The 19,980-nt window shown below is 39.6% G+C and overlaps 1 protein-coding gene across 4 annotated transcripts in view; it reads right to left on the reverse strand.

Moving 5' to 3' along the window:
- Nucleotides 1-19,541, reverse strand: part of MEIS1 (Meis homeobox 1) — a 176,784-nt gene extending 157,243 nt beyond the window's left edge. For all 4 annotated transcript variants that reach the window (XM_070956510.1, XM_070956507.1, XM_070956524.1 and 1 more), the window contains exons 1-6: nt 19,463-19,541; nt 17,387-17,613; nt 15,468-15,609; nt 14,865-14,915; nt 14,092-14,142; nt 12,677-12,823 (exon numbers count right to left, since the gene is read on the reverse strand). In XM_070956510.1, coding sequence (XP_070812611.1) covers nt 12,677-12,823; nt 14,092-14,142; nt 14,865-14,915; nt 15,468-15,609; nt 17,387-17,613; nt 19,463-19,474 — 630 coding nt within the window. In that variant the 5' untranslated portion in view covers nt 19,475-19,541. The remainder of the gene's footprint in view (nt 1-12,676; nt 12,824-14,091; nt 14,143-14,864; nt 14,916-15,467; nt 15,610-17,386; nt 17,614-19,462) is intronic.
- Between the last annotated feature and the right edge of the window lie 439 nt (nt 19,542-19,980).

Consider the following 19,980-nt stretch of genomic DNA (forward strand, 5'->3'; position numbering starts at 1 on the left):
ACTACCCCAGAACTGCATATATTTCATATCTCATTAAATCCCAACAGTGTGATGACTGGAATTCAAAGTTTAAATGTGGGGAAGTCAGTCCAAATCCTTGTTCATTTCTTGAATTATGAAGCCTACTTTAAAATTGGGAGATTGGTTGGGCAAACTGCATTATCTTTTGGGACATCAAAATAATATCCTGAACTCCTTAGAAAAAAGAAGAGATAAAAATAAATAAATTAAGAATGGGTGTGTGTTTGTATTAGCAAGCTTTATAAATGTTCCATCTGAATTAAATAGTTAACATTTACCCAATAATTTTTTATAAAGAAAATAATTCGATTCTATTTATTTCTATTTATTCTTTATTTATTTCATTTATTTAATCAACATGCATTTCAGAAGAAATATAATTTACCATGTTGTCTCCCCCTAATGGTTTCATGGTTTAAGACCACATGTAATAATATAATAATGTGGACAAAAATGCCAAATCCAGTCTGAATATCTGACTGACTGTGTGACAAACCATGATGATGATGATGATGATGATGATGATGATTGCAGGTATGTAACTCAAAATGAATCTGTACCTAGCATTTCAAAATTTTAATTTCTTCACAGTGAACAAAATTACTGCAAGTCATCTTTTCTACTTAGTACAAGAAAATAAATAGGTCAAAAATATATCCAGTTTTCTACAAGATATAAAAATACCCTCGGTTTCTGGTCATGATAAGATTCTTTTACCTCAGACCTATGGAGTCTTCATACATTTTTGCTTTAAAAAGCATATCACCAATAGAAATCAATTTATTTTCGAGTTCACACCCTTAGGGTGATCATCTAGTCCGACAGTCATAAAACATTTAATTACTTTCCTGCCCTATATTTACAGCAGTCCTTGAACAGTACTCAAGTACTCCTTGAATAATACACCTGTGTCTTGCCTCTTAACATGGTGTGTTACTAAAAGCACATTGTTTTCACTCCCTGGAGTAGGAGTACCTTCACAAGTAAGGTACTTCAATTTTTAAAACACTGAGTGTGTCATGATTTCTATAATGAAAGATTAATCATTTCTGTTTGGTATTTTATGAATAACAACTTTTAATTTCTGCTGATTATGGAGGGGGATATGCTCAGTGGCTATTTTGAAAACTCTATAAATGCCTTAGAAGCAGGATAGCCTTTTTGTCAAAAACAACATACATACAGCCAGCTTTTTGATGGTATATGTGTATTAGATTACAACTGTCATTTACAAAAAGCTGGGGGGGGGTTCTACATATAATTTCCTGGAACATTATAGAAATGTAGATGACTTAAACTGCTGTCAATACAAAGTCAACTGCCCTCATACTAGTGATTCTGTTCAGAAAAACATTAAAATTATTGACAGTGACTCTTCTTTCTCTTTTGTTTCCAACTTCTATTAACAGTACAATAGAAGCTCAGGCAATAAAACTTATACCTTTGAGATACAATATTATTTAGAATAATTAGAGTGGAATTTTATGGCTCGTGTTAAATGCTGCATTAATTTTGAAATATCCGTTTAGCAACACTACAGACAGCAATAGCCTCATTCTTAACATTTGTGCTTCTTTGTTTACCTTTGAAACAAGTTTAAGAAAGCTATGATTTTAATGGAAAGCCATATGCCCAATTAAAAAAAAATTAAATTAAGAAAGTAATATACATGGACATTTGGCATATCACAAATTTGTTGCTAGTAAATTTTTCTGTAACAACATCCTTATGGTACTGTTCCACACTGAAATGCACCAGAGAAAAAATAACATTGTACAAATTTCTTCATATAAATTTAAAATGGAATTATGATTATGATCATTTACTATCAAGATAGAAAATCAAGTATAATAATTAGATAATGCAATAAATGGAGATCCATAAAAGTACAAAATAAAAAGAGATCAAAAAACCTAATTTGTACTAATGCTTCCTAACTGTGATTGCTGCTAAACAGCCATTGGCTATTTTCATGAATATGGACCATCCACTAATAAACATTATATACCAGAAAGAGAAAGAGAGAGAGAGAGAGAGGGAAGGAAGGAAGGAAGGAAGGAAGGAAGGAAGGAAGGGGGAGAGGGAAGGGGAAGGAGGGAGGGAGAGAGAGAGAAAGAGAGAGAGAATGAGAACTTAAAGGATAGCAGAATGAGGGTGTTGCATTATATCACTTGCAAGTAGTGGCCCTCTGAATCAGTTCCTCAAAAGTTATATCACTATAATCACTTGAAGATTGAGTTTTTCTGGTCAGGTACATATATGGCCAGTTAAGGCTTCCACTGAGAGAACAGCTATGCATCCTGTTGCTGTTAAAAGCTACTAATTTAACTCACAAACATTAAAAGAGTTAGATATTCATGACCTAAACTATATTTGAAGGTATTATAGTTTTTATTTTACACAGCCATCAGTATTCAAACACAGCATGCTAAAAACAGAAACTGGCTACAACAGGATATTCTCTTGCAGTCTTAATATCATTTTTAAAAACCGCTTTAACATAAAGAGTCATATTTTGAAGGTTCCATCAAATAAAAGATGGCCGTTTATATCCTGATCCGGAGCATATAGTATTGTACGCAATACTACTCAAGCCATTTTTTTGTCAAAAATAGGACAATTAAAAATATTAAAATACCGGTATACAAAGCCTATTATGTGAACACACCTAAATAAAAGGCATTTTTTAATTGTGCTTTCTCTTGAGTATATCTGTTTCCAATTGGAATCTTATTGAAGACTGTATGAAAAGCATAAAGGGATGAATAACATTCTGGATCTTGACTTCATAAACATATCTTTACAAAACCAAGATAAATAAAATAGCTACCAAACAACCAACAAACAAGATTTGACATGTTGAGTCTGAAGAAGCTGATACAGATCTAACATGTCAAAAATTCACACTACACACTAACAGATGCCAGACCCTTAACTAGACATGATAGATCATAATGAGATTTTCCAGTGATCTCCACTAAATTAACAAAAGCAGCCTCAATGTATTGCAAGAGTTCTAGTTTCACCTACATTCTCTGCATTAAACTATTTCCTTCTACATAGAAGGGCACACATTTCAAACCTCAGGACCATGCATCGGCTCTAAATTAAGTAACAAGAGCAGGAAAAACACAAGGAGCTAGATGTGGGAGCATACAGAAGACAAAAGACATATTATTTCATTCCTGACAGTCAATTCAATATATGTCTCCTCAGGAGCCAGTTCTATTGAGTTCAATGGAATTTACTCCCAGGTAAGTGTATTCAACACTGGATACTCAGTTGCTTTCTTAAAACTATTCGTATTTAATGGAGTCTACTGAAAATAATGGAAATAGTTTTACAACACTGACTGTGGAACATGCACTAATATAGAGAGCATTAGAAACAGAAAGTAGGAAGAAACAATTAAATGTTCAATAGATTTGAATTATAAAACAGATAATAATTAGAACAAGTGCAGTGCAGTGTTTTTCTATCACTAATAATATATGGATAATTAGAAAAACTGAAAAAAGAAGAAACACTGATTTGATTCAGCTAGATATAAAGAGAGTATGTATCTATTTAAATAAAGCAATATACACAATTAAAATGTTTAAATGGTTATGCTAATGAACAAAGCAAATTAATAAAATATTGTATTGATTTTATCAAAAGTGGAATGATAGAATGGAATGATATGGAATGATAATTTCTAAAATATTAAGATTAGTAGAATAGTGCTGTACGGTCAAGACGTTCGTTCTTTCACTTTTAGAACTATATGGATATAAATCTTACAGATTACATATCATCAATGCAATTAGCTACTTTAAAAAATAAAATATTTTGTTTTAACATTCCTGCTGCAATGTTCACTATTGACAACTGAACTAACTGAAGTAACTCTAGGTGTACGTGGGCATTTATTTAGTAAGAACATGTTTGAAGCATTATTTTGATGAATTCTGTAATTAGGAATTCTATTCCTAAGCATTCTTCTTTGGATTAAGGTTCACAATTTATGTTTCAGTGAATATTTCATTTATTTACACGAAATGTGCTTCCATCTACAGATTAATTTTCAAGGCTTCATATTTCTTAAGATTATGTTTCTTGTGCACTTCAAACAATAGAAATGAGGCAATATTCTAAGGAACAAATCAACCATTGTACTGAATATAATTAATATTATAGACAGCACATGCTCTGGTTGCCTTTTTTCTTCTTCCTTCTCTAACATTTCTGGCATAAGACTTAGAGACAGAGAGACAGAGAGAGAGCTAATATATGCTAAATGAACTCCACAGAATGCTGTACATACTGCTTTGATCATATACAGTAACAACTTCCATATTTAGTTTTGCTTACAAAGTCTCATTAAAATTACTCAGAAATATGTATTCTGTGTATGAGATAGATATCACAAAATCTTACTGTCAGACAATCTCAATATGTCATAAGGTAGTTCGTTATCCAACATATCCCCAGTTAGGTCAACAAATAGCAATGATTCCAAATTTGGAAGCCCTCCCACAAAAAACTTAATTTAAAATTACAATAAATGTTAGCCTCAACTTTACCAAGAACCACATATACAATTTTATTATAATACATATTCCGGTTAGTATGCTTTAGTCATTTCACACTTTTGATAATTTATATAACACACAAACTGAAATTTACTATGATTTGTTGGCTTCTTTCTTAAATTAAGACCAAGCTCATGCACACCTGAAGAAACTCCAATATCGTGGGGATGTAATCAATCCCCAAACATTTGTGAATTTCAATTCTAGTATGTGTTCCTAGAAAGTTTGTGAAGAATATGTTCACACAATTTTTAATTATAACTAACTATATTCTCATTTTGTTGAAACATCAATTTTCAGGATTTAATCATTTAAATTTTGAAGCTAAGATTATTGCCTGAAAGTAAGTTCCTAAACGGGCTTATTTAGGCTACTATCTTAAATATGCTTGCATAGAGCAATGAGCATATCTTCTTTTCAGATAAATTTGTGCACGTTGCAGATACATACTTGATGAATATATTTACAAGCTATTCAGTCATTGCATTCAGCTCTTTAGTTAAGTGTTTAGTTTCATAATTCTGCCACACTCTAAAATGTACACTTTTATCTAGAAGCCTTATTAGCTCCAAGTCCAATCTTCCTAACTGGAGAGTTTAAGTCTGGAACTTCAATCTAAAAATAAATTTCATCAGACAACTTGCCTTAAACTGACTGACATCATTACCCCAAACCAAAAGTATAACATGGGAATGTATGTTGTATTGATTTCAGTGAGATGTACATTGAAGCCATGTGTTTATGAGCAGGCTGTAAAGCTCTTTTGTCTTTTCCAGTAACCTGCTACCAAGAGGAAAATTAAATAATATTCCTCCACAGAAGAATGTTTGCGATCTATGTAAAGCTTTTGTGCTTCTGCTTGCTCTGTTTTTTAATTACTGTAACCTATGTATTTCAACTAAATACGAGGATTACTATTATATCTCAAATCCTATAACCCGTCTACGACCATCCACGCATCAAGGTTGCAAACATTTAAGACTCTTAAAAAATGACTGAGATTCTAGTATCAGTTTACTATCCCTTCAACAATTTCCTTGACAGTGGAATCAAATAATGTTGAATTATAGACCTCCTCACAAGAACTCTTTATTTCATTTTTTTTTTATCATTTCTCTGCTAGCCCCTATAGGAATTTGGCTGTTTGCCAGTTTCCATTTATATTTCTATATACATACTGCATTTGGCTTACATAGGAAGATTAAATGATGATTCTGTCAAAGATTATTATTTTTATATTTGTTAACATTTATTTTACACAAGAAAAATACTGTTGCCTGAATACATTGCGTATATGCTCACACATTTTATTTGGATCTGTGCTAGCAATTATTTTATACTGCGGTGTCTTCAAAAAAAAATCTCTAGTCAATAAAAGCAACTTGCATATACATTATTGAAAGGTAAGTGTCATAATCTTTTACAGCTCACCCAGTGGCACCTGAAAGCTGAGATGAAGCAACTTACAGTGAAGACTCCCTGGGCACTGGTTGAAAGGATAAGAATTACCTATGAAACCAACACCCTCTTCTATGATTTACGGGACCACTTTGTTCTGTTTAGTCTGAGACTGTATATCCACATATACATTTTCCTACCAGCAACAAGGAGCACCTTGATGTTCTTAAATGATTATTTATTCTGATAAACATTTTAAGAACTATATAGATATTTAACTGATTTGTTGGCGATACAAAGCGGAGCCCTTGCAAAGAAAAAAGTGGCATCGAACTTCATTAAATTTAACACCTAATTAAATATACATTTATTTACATTCACAAATTCAAACTCCAGTTCCTATAAAACAGCTTGTTAATTATAATAAATCAGTTTGTCTCCTGAAGGTATATCAAATGTAGTGATAATCTGTAGAAGCTACTATTTTGACATGCTAAAACCTGTAGTTAATTCTGGGAAAGAAACTATTATCATCTACTCTGAACATCCTTCTAGCAGAAAGGCTTATATAGAAACATTGTTTAATACTTAGAAGTGATTATTTAAATTACAATACATCGAGTAGCAATAAGTTATAACTTTATCCTTAAAAGGACTTATCCTTCTATGAGGATAAGAAGAATTTTACCATGCTCAAAAAAATCTAATAGGCTTCTCATCACTTGGCAGAATGCTACTAATGACCAATTCACAGTGTTTGTTATTGTTTTGTAAACTGTTGCAGTATTTATCTACAGTTTCCCTTCAGGGAAAGTGGAATTTATATGAATGTACAAGCTATCAGAATCACTTTTACTAAAAAACAAATCCAAGTGATTTAAAGGAAGCTTGGTTTTGGATCTGCTTAGCATTGTTAAATTACCACAGTTAGAATTATGTAGCACAATCCTATCCATATTTTCACAGAAGTAAATACTAATGCAACAAAATAAGTCAATTCTTCAATAAAAGTATTTCAAAATTGCAGTTTAACTGTCAACAGTTGCTATGATGGCATAAAATGCTGAGAATAAGATACATTAATATCTATTGGTAATAAAAACATGTTCTTTTTAAAAATGCAATAAAGTATTTAAAAGCTTATTAACCAACATCCAAAACAACTAAATCGTAAATATATAACATGGATATAAAAGTTGATATGTACAGGTACTGCTTTATTGCTACATTGTAACCATAAGTATTTTACTAAATATATATTCCAGGTAAACAGATAAACAGATAAACAATAAAAATATAAATTCTGTAAATCTTCCAATTTTTAAAATATGTAACTAAGTGCAATTTAACATCCTGATACTAGTACACAAGGTTCATTTCAAAACTGGATAAAGAGTCAACTTACATTAAGGGAAACAACCTACTCACGTATTCACAATATAATCTGTGAGCTAATATTAAAGGCTAATCACTCCTTAGACGTGCAAATGAGGCTCAATTTAATTTGTGCAAGATTTATAATTCTGAGGTATGTTTACTTGTTATGTCAAAATAAGTGAGCTTAAGATGGAACTTAAGTATTGAAGTCAATAGGTTTTGCTTTTAAAATGAATATATTTTGAGTGAAGGGGAGGGAGGAGGAAGAGCATGGTAGTTTCATAATTGTTGGAAATAAACTGGATAAGTGGATCAAACCCACTTTTCAGTTTTAAATAGCAAGTTCCATACCAGCTCATCTGTTAAATTAAAAGGTGTGCAGTTTTTATTTTGTTTTGGTATATTCCAAAGTTGAACTTCGCATGCTCTGTATTAATACAAGCAATCCGCATACAAGTTTCAAGGAAAAAAATTCTTAGAAATTAACTCTCCATCACCATTCTCAATCCTAAATTTTCAATTTTCTAGTCAGCTTTGTACAAAATTTCTATACAAATTGTACAACTATTTTAAGTTGATTTTTTTTTAAAAAAAAAAAGGTATTTATTCTGGAGATAAACGTTATTTCCAAAAAAATATTTTAGGCTCTGAAAGTCAATCTGCTGGGCTAAGACAATTGTTACATTATGGTGATTTCTCACCTCTACCCAAGTCCCATAAATTTCCTTCACTCTCTATAAGCAGATGGCCAGTTCAAGGAGACAGGGCGATGATTTTTATTCCCTCCACTAGATTCTGAAATAAAATATGCCTTCTACCTGACACATACCTAACCTCTTCTAGAGCAGCAAGGATTCCCTCTTAAATGTTGCCTGGTTTAATTTAACACATGCGCGCGCTCTCTCTCTCTCACACACACACACTAGTTAACTAAAGTGTGCCCATACAATCGTCTTCCTTTCCCAATGTAGAAGGTTCCTTAGAGAAAAGGTCGGGTGTCACTGAGGCTCCCTGCCACCACTGAATAGCAGCAGACCAGTGATACCAGAGTCACAAAGGCCTACTCAAGCCTCAAAGGCAGAGCAAGCCCTGGGCCACTTGCTCTCCCTTATTCCTCCTTTTCCCGCTGGGCGGGTGTAGCTGAGAGCAGACACAATTGCTGGCTTCTTTGGTGCCTTTCTTCCCTCTTCGGTGCTTTTCCCATCCCTGCCCACTTGCCCCATTGTCTTCCTTGGACATGCCGTCAGGGCATGACTAAACCTCAGCAGGAGGCCAAGGGAAGCACAGGGTGACCTCTGCCTGCCTCCAAGCTCTGTTGCTTACACTCTTCTCTCTTCCCCCCCCCCACCACACACCCCAAGGAGCAAAAAACCTTCCTCAGCGCCCCCCCCCAAAAAAACCGATGCCCTTCCTTCATCCCTAACTTGCTCACGGACCCGCCCTTAAACACCAGACGCTGTTCGCCATTTCGCAGGCCTCCGGGCACCTTTCCCGTGGAGGGGGTGTGTGAAACCGGGACGCCCCGAGCGTGGAACTGAGGAGGCTGCGAAAGAGGACCGAAGGAGGGATAGCGGGCGGTGAGGGGAACGACGACCTGAGCGCTTCCCCCTGAGGCTCTGTTAGGCCCGCAAGCCCGCCTTTTTTCTGCGCGGCCGCGGGAGCCTCTCGGTTTCCAACCTCCACACAGCAAACAGCCGTCTTATTTTTTCCCCCGTCTCCCCGAGGTAAATCTCTGAGCTCGCGGCCTGCTTTCAGCGACGGGAGCTATATACATACATACATATGTTTTTCCTCTAGTCAGGTTTTTCCTAGGTAACCAAGGTTTTGCTGCAGCCCTAGCTCAGTGGAATCACATCCAGGTTTTTCTGAGCTAGGGCTACAAAAAAACCTTGGTTAGGTAGGAAAAACCTGGCTAGAGGAAAAACACACATAAATCCTACGAAGAAGTAAGAAAATATATATATATATCCCCAGTGTGTGTGTGTGTGTATACAACATACACATACATACATACATACACACATACACACATACAGTGGGGGAGGGGGAGGAAACGTGTTAATTTATGTAGGCCTGGAAGGAAGTAGGGGAAGAGGAAGGCTTCAGACAACTGCTTTCCAGGACAAGACTGTCCGCTCACGCAGGGCAGATATGTAGGCGCCCTCGCAACCTCTTGCTGGAACCTCCTGCGCCCTGAGCGTCTCTTTCGGTCTTCGGGTGACATTGAGGGATTCAGACGGCCGCTTCTTTCGTTGTTTCCCGCCGCCTCCCTCCCCCCACCCCCCACCCCCCCCAAAAAGCCCTGTCGCCTTCCACCATCTTCTCCCTTGAACGCCTGTCTCCACCTGCGCTCTCTCGGAAGGCCAAAGAACTACTCCAAACAAGCAAAAAGTGGATTCTCCAGTCCAACCCCAGTTTAGTCTTATTAAAGCCCGGCCGGCGCTCGCTTCTTCAGAAAGGGCCGTGAGCACCGTTGAGCAGAAGGGGGCGCCAGCCAGCGCAGAACCCGGGATCGGTTGTCCAGGTCTCTGAGGTTGCCTTTGGCTGGAGGCTTGGCTAGAAGGGCGGCCAGCCGTCTTCGCCTTCGCTGACAGAAAAACAAAAAACGAGGATTCACATTTCTCTTTCTCCCGCCAAACCCACGCTTTGGCTCGCTTTTGTTCCCGGGAGGCTACTAAGGCTCTGCTATAGAGGCGAAGAAAGGTGACCAAACTCTGGAGACGTTAAGGATGAATTGGCTTAACGAGCCTGGGCGGTTCGCAGAATACCGAAGGGAGGCTTGTAGCACCATTTTTGAGTCGCCCCTTTTATTCAAATGCCTACGCTTTTGGTTTGGTCTCTTCGTTTTTATTTTTATTTTATTTTTTTGCCACCATACGTAGATGAACCGGGTCCTGGTCGTACAGTAAAGGGACCTGCCATCCACAGGCCAGCCTAAAAACAGACAAGGCGACCTGCTTGTAAACTGGTTGGGCCACATTCGTAACAAAGAAAAGGGGGGAACTTCGCTCTCTCCCTCGGGAGAGAGAGAAAGGGCGTCTTTTGAGGAAACAAGAGATCAAGCCTTGCGGGGGTATCTCCGAGGAACGCGCCGTAGCCTTCGCAACACAGGCTGAGAAATGGGCAAACTACCAGACGGCGCAGGCGCAGTAACGTTAAGCACGGGGCCAAGGGATACTTGTAGCTTCTCCGCCGGGCTCGGAATGGTCTGGCAGGCGAAAGGCAAGGAACCTTCCCCAAAGTGGATTGGGGGTTTAAAAAAAAGGGGGGAAGGAGGAAATATTCAGCCGCCCATTAACTTCTCTGCTTTGAAGAGACCAAAAAAAAAAAAAAAAGACAATTCAGAGATGGCCTATTAAAGCTCACATGAGCCGCTATAAACAAATATCGGAAAGTTTTTAAAGGGTATCAATATGCGTGTGTGCGCGCTCGCATATTTGCCGCGTCTAAACTTTGGGGAAGTTTGTCAACGTCTTGGCAATGTAGAGAATGAAAGAGAGGTGCGGGTGAGAAGGAATTGAAGGGGGTAAATCAAGTTCCTCGGTTTCTTTCCTTGAGCACAACAACAACAAAACTCCCATATTTTGCTTCCGCTTTAACAAAATAATGATTCATTGGGAAAATGGGGCATAAATCTTCATTTTGGACGCAATTAAAGTGTTGATTTCATTCATGCCCCTAAGCGGTTCTTGTAATTTGCTCAAATAGCTTTATGTACCAAGCACTCTGAAGCTTTTAGAAACCTATTTTCTCGTTAGACTTGTTGGATTACAATTTTGATTCCACAACAGCCCTCTTCAACTACAGTCAGCGATATCTAACGGGGCGCACCAGACCCCCCCACCAAACCGCAGCCAACCTCCTTCCAAGGTCTAAAAAGTCAGCAGAGACCACTGCCGGCCCACCCATGTATACATGCAGGGAATGAGATCCTGACAAGCAAAATTACAACCGACTTACAAATCTTCCATTGCTCATTGAATACTTTTCAAAAACGGGCATTTTGTCCAAGGGCTTCATAAAAATCTCAAGGCTGCGATCAACACGTTGCTTTACCTTCTGTACCATCCCCAGGAACGGACACCAGTCACCAAAAAGAGGGAGCAGCAGATGAGGAGCACCTTGAACCGAACTGAGGCATAAAATCGCCTTAATCAAGCCAACAACATTCTGATCAATGCCTTCTCAAAACAAGAACTCTGCCTGCTTTGATTTCCCGCAAAACCAAACAAAAAGTCTGTCTAGAGCTACAGTCCAGAAGTCTCTTTGGCTTTCAGAAGTCTCCAACATAACAGGTCATAAAGAAGGAAGAAAGTTGGGAGGGGGGGTTGGAATCTGTTTCTTTTCAAAGGAGGCAGTAATTGCAACTAAACCACCGGCATTGCCCATTATTGTCACCTTCCGCAACGCACTACGGCCAATCATTGTAGTGTTAAGGAGCATTGATTAGTTAATATCACTTCTCCGTTTTAAACCAAAATGATACTTTTGTTTTCCTTTCAAAAGGAAACACACCTTATTCCAGCGAGGCAAAAGTTCAGGCATGAGCACAGGGAGCCAGGTGAAGTTGGACGGTTCAGACGTGCCCCGCATAGATTGCACAGGGCCCACAGATACCCCAACTAAGGGGGCAGCCAAAGAGGCAGAGATGACACAGAGCAACCGCAACATCATTCTTTCCCTCACTATCTCTTGCTGCTTCTCCTGATTTTATTATTTCTTTTTCTGCTACATCCAATAAAGCCCAATGCCCTTTCAGCAGGCAATCTTCGTACAAAGCAATGCTCACTGAGGTCTAAAAGCGTTCGGCCAAGGAAAACTGACAAGACAGGCTAATGAACCATAGAGACAGGAAGAAAATAGCCAACGTTTGCTAGATTTCAAACCTTCTCTTGTCTTCTTTCCCCAGACCACCAATCTCGGATTTGACTCTCCCTCTCTCTCTCTTTTCCCCTCTCCCACCCCTTTCTAGCATCCCTTTTCCCGGAAGCCCCCACGATTCACAAGTAGAGCCTTCTATTGTCATTAAAAAAAGGGAGTAAATAAAATAAAGACAAAAATTAAAAGCGACAAGGAGCAGGTCAAGTTTGAAGGCAATGCTTTTACAAGCTCATTCCGCCAGGTCGAATCCCGGAGCAAGACTTAATGAAGTAATAATAGCCACATTATTCAAAAATTTTCATTTCGATGGAAATTTATCCAAAAGGGACTTAATCATATGCAAATAATAAAAGAGGGCGTAGTGACCCGGCAAACGATCTGCATACAGATTTGCACAGCAACTGCAAAGCTGGAGATGACCATACCTGATCTGTTAGGTTTGCTGATCTCGTTATGTCTTCGCTGTCTGATTTTGATCCGCCTTCTCTATCGTCTATCACCAAATCGATTGGCATTTTCCCTTTCAAACAGCTAATGTACCGATGGCAGAAATTGTCACACAATTCGTGTACCTGCATTATGACAAAGGTAACAACACCAAAATATAATCAAGGGCATGTTAAGTGAAATTGACAAGAGCAATCAATTCCCCTCCCCCCTCGCCTGACATCAAAAGTTCTAAATAGGGGGAAACAGACTGCAATTATTCCCCCGAGATGCATTCAGAATTAAGAAGAACTTTCTTTTTCTGGCAAAATAGAGATATCCCAGAAAATTGACAGTGACAAGATGATTCACAGCCTACAACATATTCAACACCCGTGTTAAATTCATCTGCTCTCAGAGCTGTGACTATTAGCGAGGTAGCCTGCATGGATGACATTTAAGGTAAACTGTTTAATTTTACCCCGTTATAACATCACAAGCCTTTTCCCAAGGAGTCTGTGGACACAAAAGATCCCTTGCTCCAATTGTACAAAAAGCTGAATGCTCTAAAAGTACGTGAATCCACGACTTCACTTTTTGAGCAGCTGTAATATTTTTTCCACTGCAAACAGGCCCATATTAACCATTTATTGCAAAGCACAAGCAGGTCACTTGCTACCGTTGGGGGGGGGGAATGTCTAAAATGGCCTCATTCATCCCCCATCCCCTTTTATTGTATGCATAAATATCATATAAGGGTAGAATATTGTTTCTACCCTTAATATATATAATTAAGGGTAGAAACAATATTCCAGGAGGCTCTGAAATGTTTCTAGTCCAGTCCTACTTTGAAATGTGCTTGGGTTCCATAGTATTATTATTAGTAGTAGAACACATATTCAGATCGATCTGATGACTGCCTTCTTGGGAAAAGGAAGGAGTAGCCCCCACAAAAGAAACAAGAAACTGACACATCTAGCAACTCTGGCTTGTTTCTGCAAAATGTTGCAGGACAAACTGTGCCCTGTGTGTGACCCTGCAGATGGCTCTTTAAAAGAAAAAAGGGGAAAGGGGGGGGAGGGAGAACCCTGAAAAACTAACTGAAAACTAAAGTACCTAGGTAGAAATAGCTATCCTACGGGAAGAAGCACAAGCCGAAAGACAAGCATCCTTCTAAAATATTACCCAATGCATTTGTGCAAAGGTAGTAAAAAGAGATACAAGGCCAGGGCGTTAGTGATCCAGATTTTTAGTGGCTGAAATTGTAATTAAACTGCGATGAGAAATGGATGCCATGATTGGTTTTGACACTAATTACCAAAAGGAAAGACATTTATAGAAATTCTGCTGTAGCTTCAACTTTATGAAATATTATTAGGTAGGGGGTGAGGAAAAGAAAAAGAGAGAGAGTTACCTTCTCTAATTCCAACAGATGAAACCTTAATACTTGTATGGCTTGGATCATCTGTAAAAATACAAAACAATATAAGTCTCTGTCCCTGATTTTAGGGCTTCTCCAATACTTCTCTTCCTGTTTACTATCCAGGAGTCACTGTATGTACCTTCTTGTATATGCAGGCATATGCTTTGATGTGTGTGAATATTTTGATTTATTACAGCAACACTAAAACTTAAAAGCCGTCTTTCTGCAGACTGTTTAACAAAAAGAAAGCTCCGATTTTTACTTTTGACCGCTGTTGCAATGAATTGGCCAAATTACACGGATCATAAATATTTCTTTAGCAAGCGGTAATGTAGATAGTAATATTGCTGGTCCAGTAGAGCCAAGCAAATTTAGGAACTAGGCTGAGGAGAATAAGTTTCCATTGCAAAGGACTAATTTAATTTTTTCAGAGTCAATTTGAGTCGAGATCTTTACCTCAAACTGCCATTATTCCAGGACTACCCACCGGTCTCTAACGCAAAGATACCTCGAGATTTGCATAATCGCAGTTAAGGTAAAATGAGGCAAATGTCTCGGACACGCCACCCAACTTCGCTTTTGGATTGTGCTCCTGAAATGTGGTTGCCTGGACCTCAAAAAGTCCCCAGCTTGTGGGTTGTTGTTGTTGTTTTTTTTACTATAGTATCCACCACCCGCATTCTGGGGGGAAAAGGGGGGGAAAACTTGCCTCCTAAGAAAACAGGGAAAACACGTATGTCGGGCAGACGTATCTGAACTCTTACCAAGTTATCCAGTTCGGGGTTAGAAGAAAATAAGGGTTTTTCTGCTCGTATCTAGACACAGGGTAGAAAAGTCCGGGCCGAAGGAATTAAAAAAAAAAAAGAAAGAAAGAAAGAAAAAGCAGTTTGAGAGGCCGAGACAACTCGGTTGTATTGCGTCGTTACCCTTGCTACAGTACATCGCACCCCCTCCCCATACAAGCACCCCCACAAACCCACCCCCAAAACCGAAAGAGCCGAAAGACTCAAGCAAAGGTGCCCAGCGCGCTTGCTAAGCCTGCCGGACAGCTGTCTGCTGCGCCTATGTCCCCATGCACCAGCAGCGACCCAGAAGCTGGCAGTCTTCTTGGGAAAGTGGCCAGGAGGGCGGAGGGGGTAATCGAAGCCCTAGGGCGACCCTTCAAGTCAGAATGTGGGTCGGAGGGCTGCCCTCTCTTCCGGAGAGGAGGGGAGGAGAGCCGGAGCGAGAGGGAATCGAGGGGCTGCGAGGAATGAAGGCAAGGCTAGGAGGAGGCGGGCGAACCGTCCTCGTTCTTCCCGGGAGGGTCGCCCAGGCCCGGGGGAAGCGCACCATGGATCAGGGGGCCCTAGGATGGGGTTGCTGACCTGTTTCGCGAACACGGCTATATCTTCGTTGAAAGATTCGGAAGAACAAACGTCGCCTCCCGCTACCCCGGGCTCCCGGGGCGTGCACGTCGCTAGTTCACATTTCTCAAAAATCAGTGCTAAGAGTGGGAAGAGGGGATGTCTGAAATGGGGGAAAAAAAGGGTAAGAGTCACCAAAGCAAAGACCCCCGTGAGCCGCGCGGGCTCCAGGAGGCCGGGCTTCGGGCAAAGCCTGGTCTCCGTCTGGGAGAAGACCCCCCCCACCTCCTCCCGCAAGTGAACTTTCCAGCCCCGCGCGCTCCAACGCGCCTAGCCCGGCACAGACCGCTCTCCTCCCCTGCAGAACCAGAAACCTGGATCCGAGCCCTGATACCCAGTCTGGGTTGCCCATCTGAAAACTGGTCAGAGGACCTGAGCAGCGTTAGCTAAGACTATTAACCAAATGGATTTAGCAGCCATTTTGAATCCACTTCCCGCCCCCCCCTCCAGCTTCGCCCCCCACCCCCACATGCACTTTAGGTCTGGGATGGGGAATGAGAAATTAGCCTTGGGATTTATTGTAATTGTTTTCAGGGGGAGCGGGTTAAAGAAAGGTACTTGGGTAAGCTAAATTGTCAAAGTTTCCCCATGGGGTGGGGGGGGAGGGAGAGACAGAGAAATAAAGGTTCCCTGAAAGGAATTTGAACTGTTTATATGTGGATCACCAGCTCTTCCTCCCAGTTGGATCTGGAGATTATGCTTTTCCTTCACAAACTCAGTAAGGTAATGCGGACTTATTATTGGATGTGAAGGTACACTGCGGAACTAGTGACTTTTCACATTTTAAACTTTATTTTTAACGTGTTAATAGGTTATTATTCACTAAGTCAACATCATACTCCTTTCATCTGCAAGCTTCCCATTCACCTTCCCTTCTAACCTCTTTGGGGCTGCAGAACTGCAAGTAATCGACACGCAAAGGGGTAAAGTATGGTACTTAAATATGCAGCATTTCTTCAGATTCCCGTAAATAGCAGTGGTGACTGCAAAAGGCAAATTCATCCGAAGTTATACTGAAGGAATAAATTAAGCTGCACACTTAAAAAAAAAATTTTTTAAAAAAATCCCACATCAGATAAGCTCCAAACCTTATCCAAACTCAGTTTGGGGTAGGGGGTGTAGAAGGAATTGTGCAATTAGTCCTGAAGTTCTCCTTTTAAATTTGAATTTAAAGGAAGCTGTCAAGTTGTTCTTTAAAAAGTCTTAGTATAGGGAGAGGAAAAGAAAACGTATTTTATTTCTGTATAAATGTAATGAATACATTTCTTAATACTTCGTAAAAATACCTACTTTCAGAGAAACTTCTATTTTTATTTATTTTATTTTATTTATTTTCTACCATAAAACCTTTCTTTCTCCTTCTTCCTCTTTCTCTTTTTTAAATTCTATCTCTCATTCTCTCTCTCTCCACTTTTCACACGACTTTACAGCTTATTGCAAAAAGTTGTAGCCAAAACAACCAAAGGACAGTTTCAATCCCGCCTTCAATGTATTGAAGTTGGTAAAAAAAATAAATGGGGAGAAGGGCCTTTCTTTCTGCACAATACTTCCCAGATCTTAGGGGGGAGGGGAGGCAGTCTAAAGTTTGCAAAGTGACACATGCATTTTCTTTCTAAAACAATTAAATTCTTTGAATGGGGGGGGGGGATTTTTATTTGAGGTCCAACAGAGGTTAGCAAGAGCAGATCACCACAGTAAAGGAATCCCACCGTGGCACATTCACCCCCATTCTACAGCTTTCCTAGTTTGAGACTAGGCAATGAGCTCCATTTGGCCTTGATCACTGGGTAAGTAAGGGTGGTGAAAAAAAGAAAGAAAGAAAGAACCAGGGAGAAGCAGCACATTTTCCGGAGAATAAAACTGATGCTAGCTGTACCTACCCATAAATTGCATCTTTATCTCTCTTTAAAGCGTCATTGACAGAGGAACCCATGCTGGGGGGCATGGCGTTGGTGTGAGCTGTGTGCGGGTATTGATGGGAGTGAAGCGGAGGACCATGATTCAGGTGGTGGACAGGCTGCATGGATCTGGCGGCATGGGGGTCCCCATACATGGTGCTCGGAATCCCCACTCCATCCATCCCACCGTAATGGGGTAAATCGTCGTACTGCATAATAAACAGGAGGGAAAAAGGGGGGGAAAAAGGTCAAAAGGAAGGCCGATTCCGAAGTGAAGTTTATGCAGGGGTGGGGAGAAGAGAGGAAGCAACTTTGTGTGCCAGGGAGTTGAGTTGGGAAGAATGACTTGTAAGTTAGGGGAGATGGCACCAAATCAGACAACAGGAAAAGGCCTGGCTTTAAGTGTGAGGGTTTTCACTCCCCTCCCTTTATTATTATTTTTTAATATAGATGCCAATTAATTTTCCAGTAGGCCATCAGAAGTATGTCCTTTCTGGGGTCCTGGCACAACAATCTTATGGAAAGGAAAAAGTTAACAGACGGATGGTAGACCGGCTGCTTTGGAGTCCAATTCATCATAAATGCATGCTGAAAAGCTGCCTCGTTCAGTAGGCTTCCCCAGCAGAAGTTAAAATGAGGACACCTATTATTAACACGTGCATTAAGATAGTCCTTTATTTTTAAGAGATTTCTCTGTGGGCATCAGTTGTGCATGCAAGCAGCCCCAAGTGGAGAAGACCTTGCCTGATGTTGCAAAGACACTCTAAGGTACGGTGCACGAAAATAGAAAGCTCCATTTAGAATGGCTCTCAGGGAAATTTCTTGGAGATTCTTTCCTTTCCAGTCTTTTGTGGGAAAGGATAAGGAAAGTAAAGTTAGATTGGGGATTTGTTTGGGGGAATTTTTGTATAATGAATAAACAGAATAGTTGGAAAGCAGTCCTTCTGTTTTCAATTTAATTTTCCTATTGTTGAGAAGTCAAATGCACAAATATCAGACTTCAAATATATTTGGGACAGTTCTAAGGCCGTGTATTTTCTTGAGGAAGAGGCAGTGTGTTTTCTTTTACGTGCTATATAGTACTGTCCCTATTCTAAAGTTTCGTCTGCTGACTGGCTTTGCTTCTCCTGCGGGGCAATTAAACTTAAAATACTTTTCCTCCTTAGTAGAGAAGCCGAATGTTAGAATTCCTCAGGTGAAAGGATGTGTCTGGGGGGGGGGGTCAGGAATATCACACGTTGCCATTTCAATTTCTTAAGGACAAATATAAGTAAAGCTCTTGACACTACTTGAGCTGTAAAACTAAATGCAAGATAAACAATCGGGTAACTTTATAGAGGATAGGGTGACAAAACAGTGCCACCGAATATATTTAAAAGTTGCATGGCCTTCTAAATACATTTTTTGGCTCTACTATTCTTCAAAAAATCTCAGTTGTTTTGTAGTTCAGGAAACTTCATTCTGGTGAAGTTTCATATCAAAGAATTAAATAATAAATTCTGGCTCTAGGTACACGTGTGTATAATTTTGTCTCTTGCCCTAATTGTGGGAACAACATCTTAACTATGGTCCATGGGCTTCTCTAAATAAATCCCCAGCACGTATGTAAACTTACAATAGTTTAAAAAGTTATTTATTATTTGTGAAGATATTATTAGCATATCTGAAAAGGCCAAAGACAAATTTAGAATGCCTAAACTGAAAGCAATATTAAAAGGACTTAAGTTCTGTTTCGAGGCTACGTTTAGGCAGCGTTTCTTTCCACTAAATGACCAAGTGATATGAATTAACAGGACCAAGGAATTCTGAATATACATCTATCTTTAAGGAAAAGTCTGACCTAGGTCTCTCCAACTGAATCATGCAGTTATTAAAGTATTTGAATTTCTCAAAACAAATTTCTATTTTATAAAATATCTTAATTTACCTCTTCCCCCCACCCCACCCCCGTGCGTTCTAGAAAATGCAAAACTCTCCCTCCGGCCCCACAACGTCTCTAAGATCCATTTTACTAAATATGATGTTACTTGGAAATTATGATTAAAAAAAAATACGTACCCTTTGCGCCATCGGCCTGCTTCTCACCCTTCCTTTTCAACTTCTAATATATCCTCTTTAGGGCCAGTGTGAAAAGAAACAAAACGCGCTCCCCCCTCCCTCCCACCCACCCACCCCCAAAATAAAAGGAATAAAGGAGAATCCTTTAAAGTCGCCAGTCGCTTGAGCAGCCGATCAGAAGAGTCTTCAGCCAGATGGACCTCAGAGAAGCGGCACGAGCATTCAGCATTAAAAAAAAAAAAAAAAAAAAAAAGCGGAGGGGGAGAGAAACGCGCTCTCGCTCACTCGCTCGCTCTTCTCCTTTCTCCTTTTCTTCCTTTCTCTCCCTCCTGCGCCTCTCACACTCTTCCCTTCTGGTTTCCAAGACAGCGATGGGGAGAAAGGAAATATCCTTACCCCCAAATCTGTTCTTTTTTTTTTTCAAAAAAAAAAAAGTGCCTCTCAAACCCAACTACCAACTCGCATGACTTTTTGCCACTCCAGCTGTCAATCAAAGGCGAGCTTGTCAAGGTGGTGAA

This window comes from Pituophis catenifer, unplaced genomic scaffold (genome assembly GCF_029215685.1).
Source record: "Pituophis catenifer annectens isolate HBS135680 unplaced genomic scaffold, rPitCat1.0.hap2 SCAF_1, whole genome shotgun sequence".
NCBI lineage: Eukaryota > Metazoa > Chordata > Lepidosauria > Squamata > Colubridae > Pituophis > Pituophis catenifer.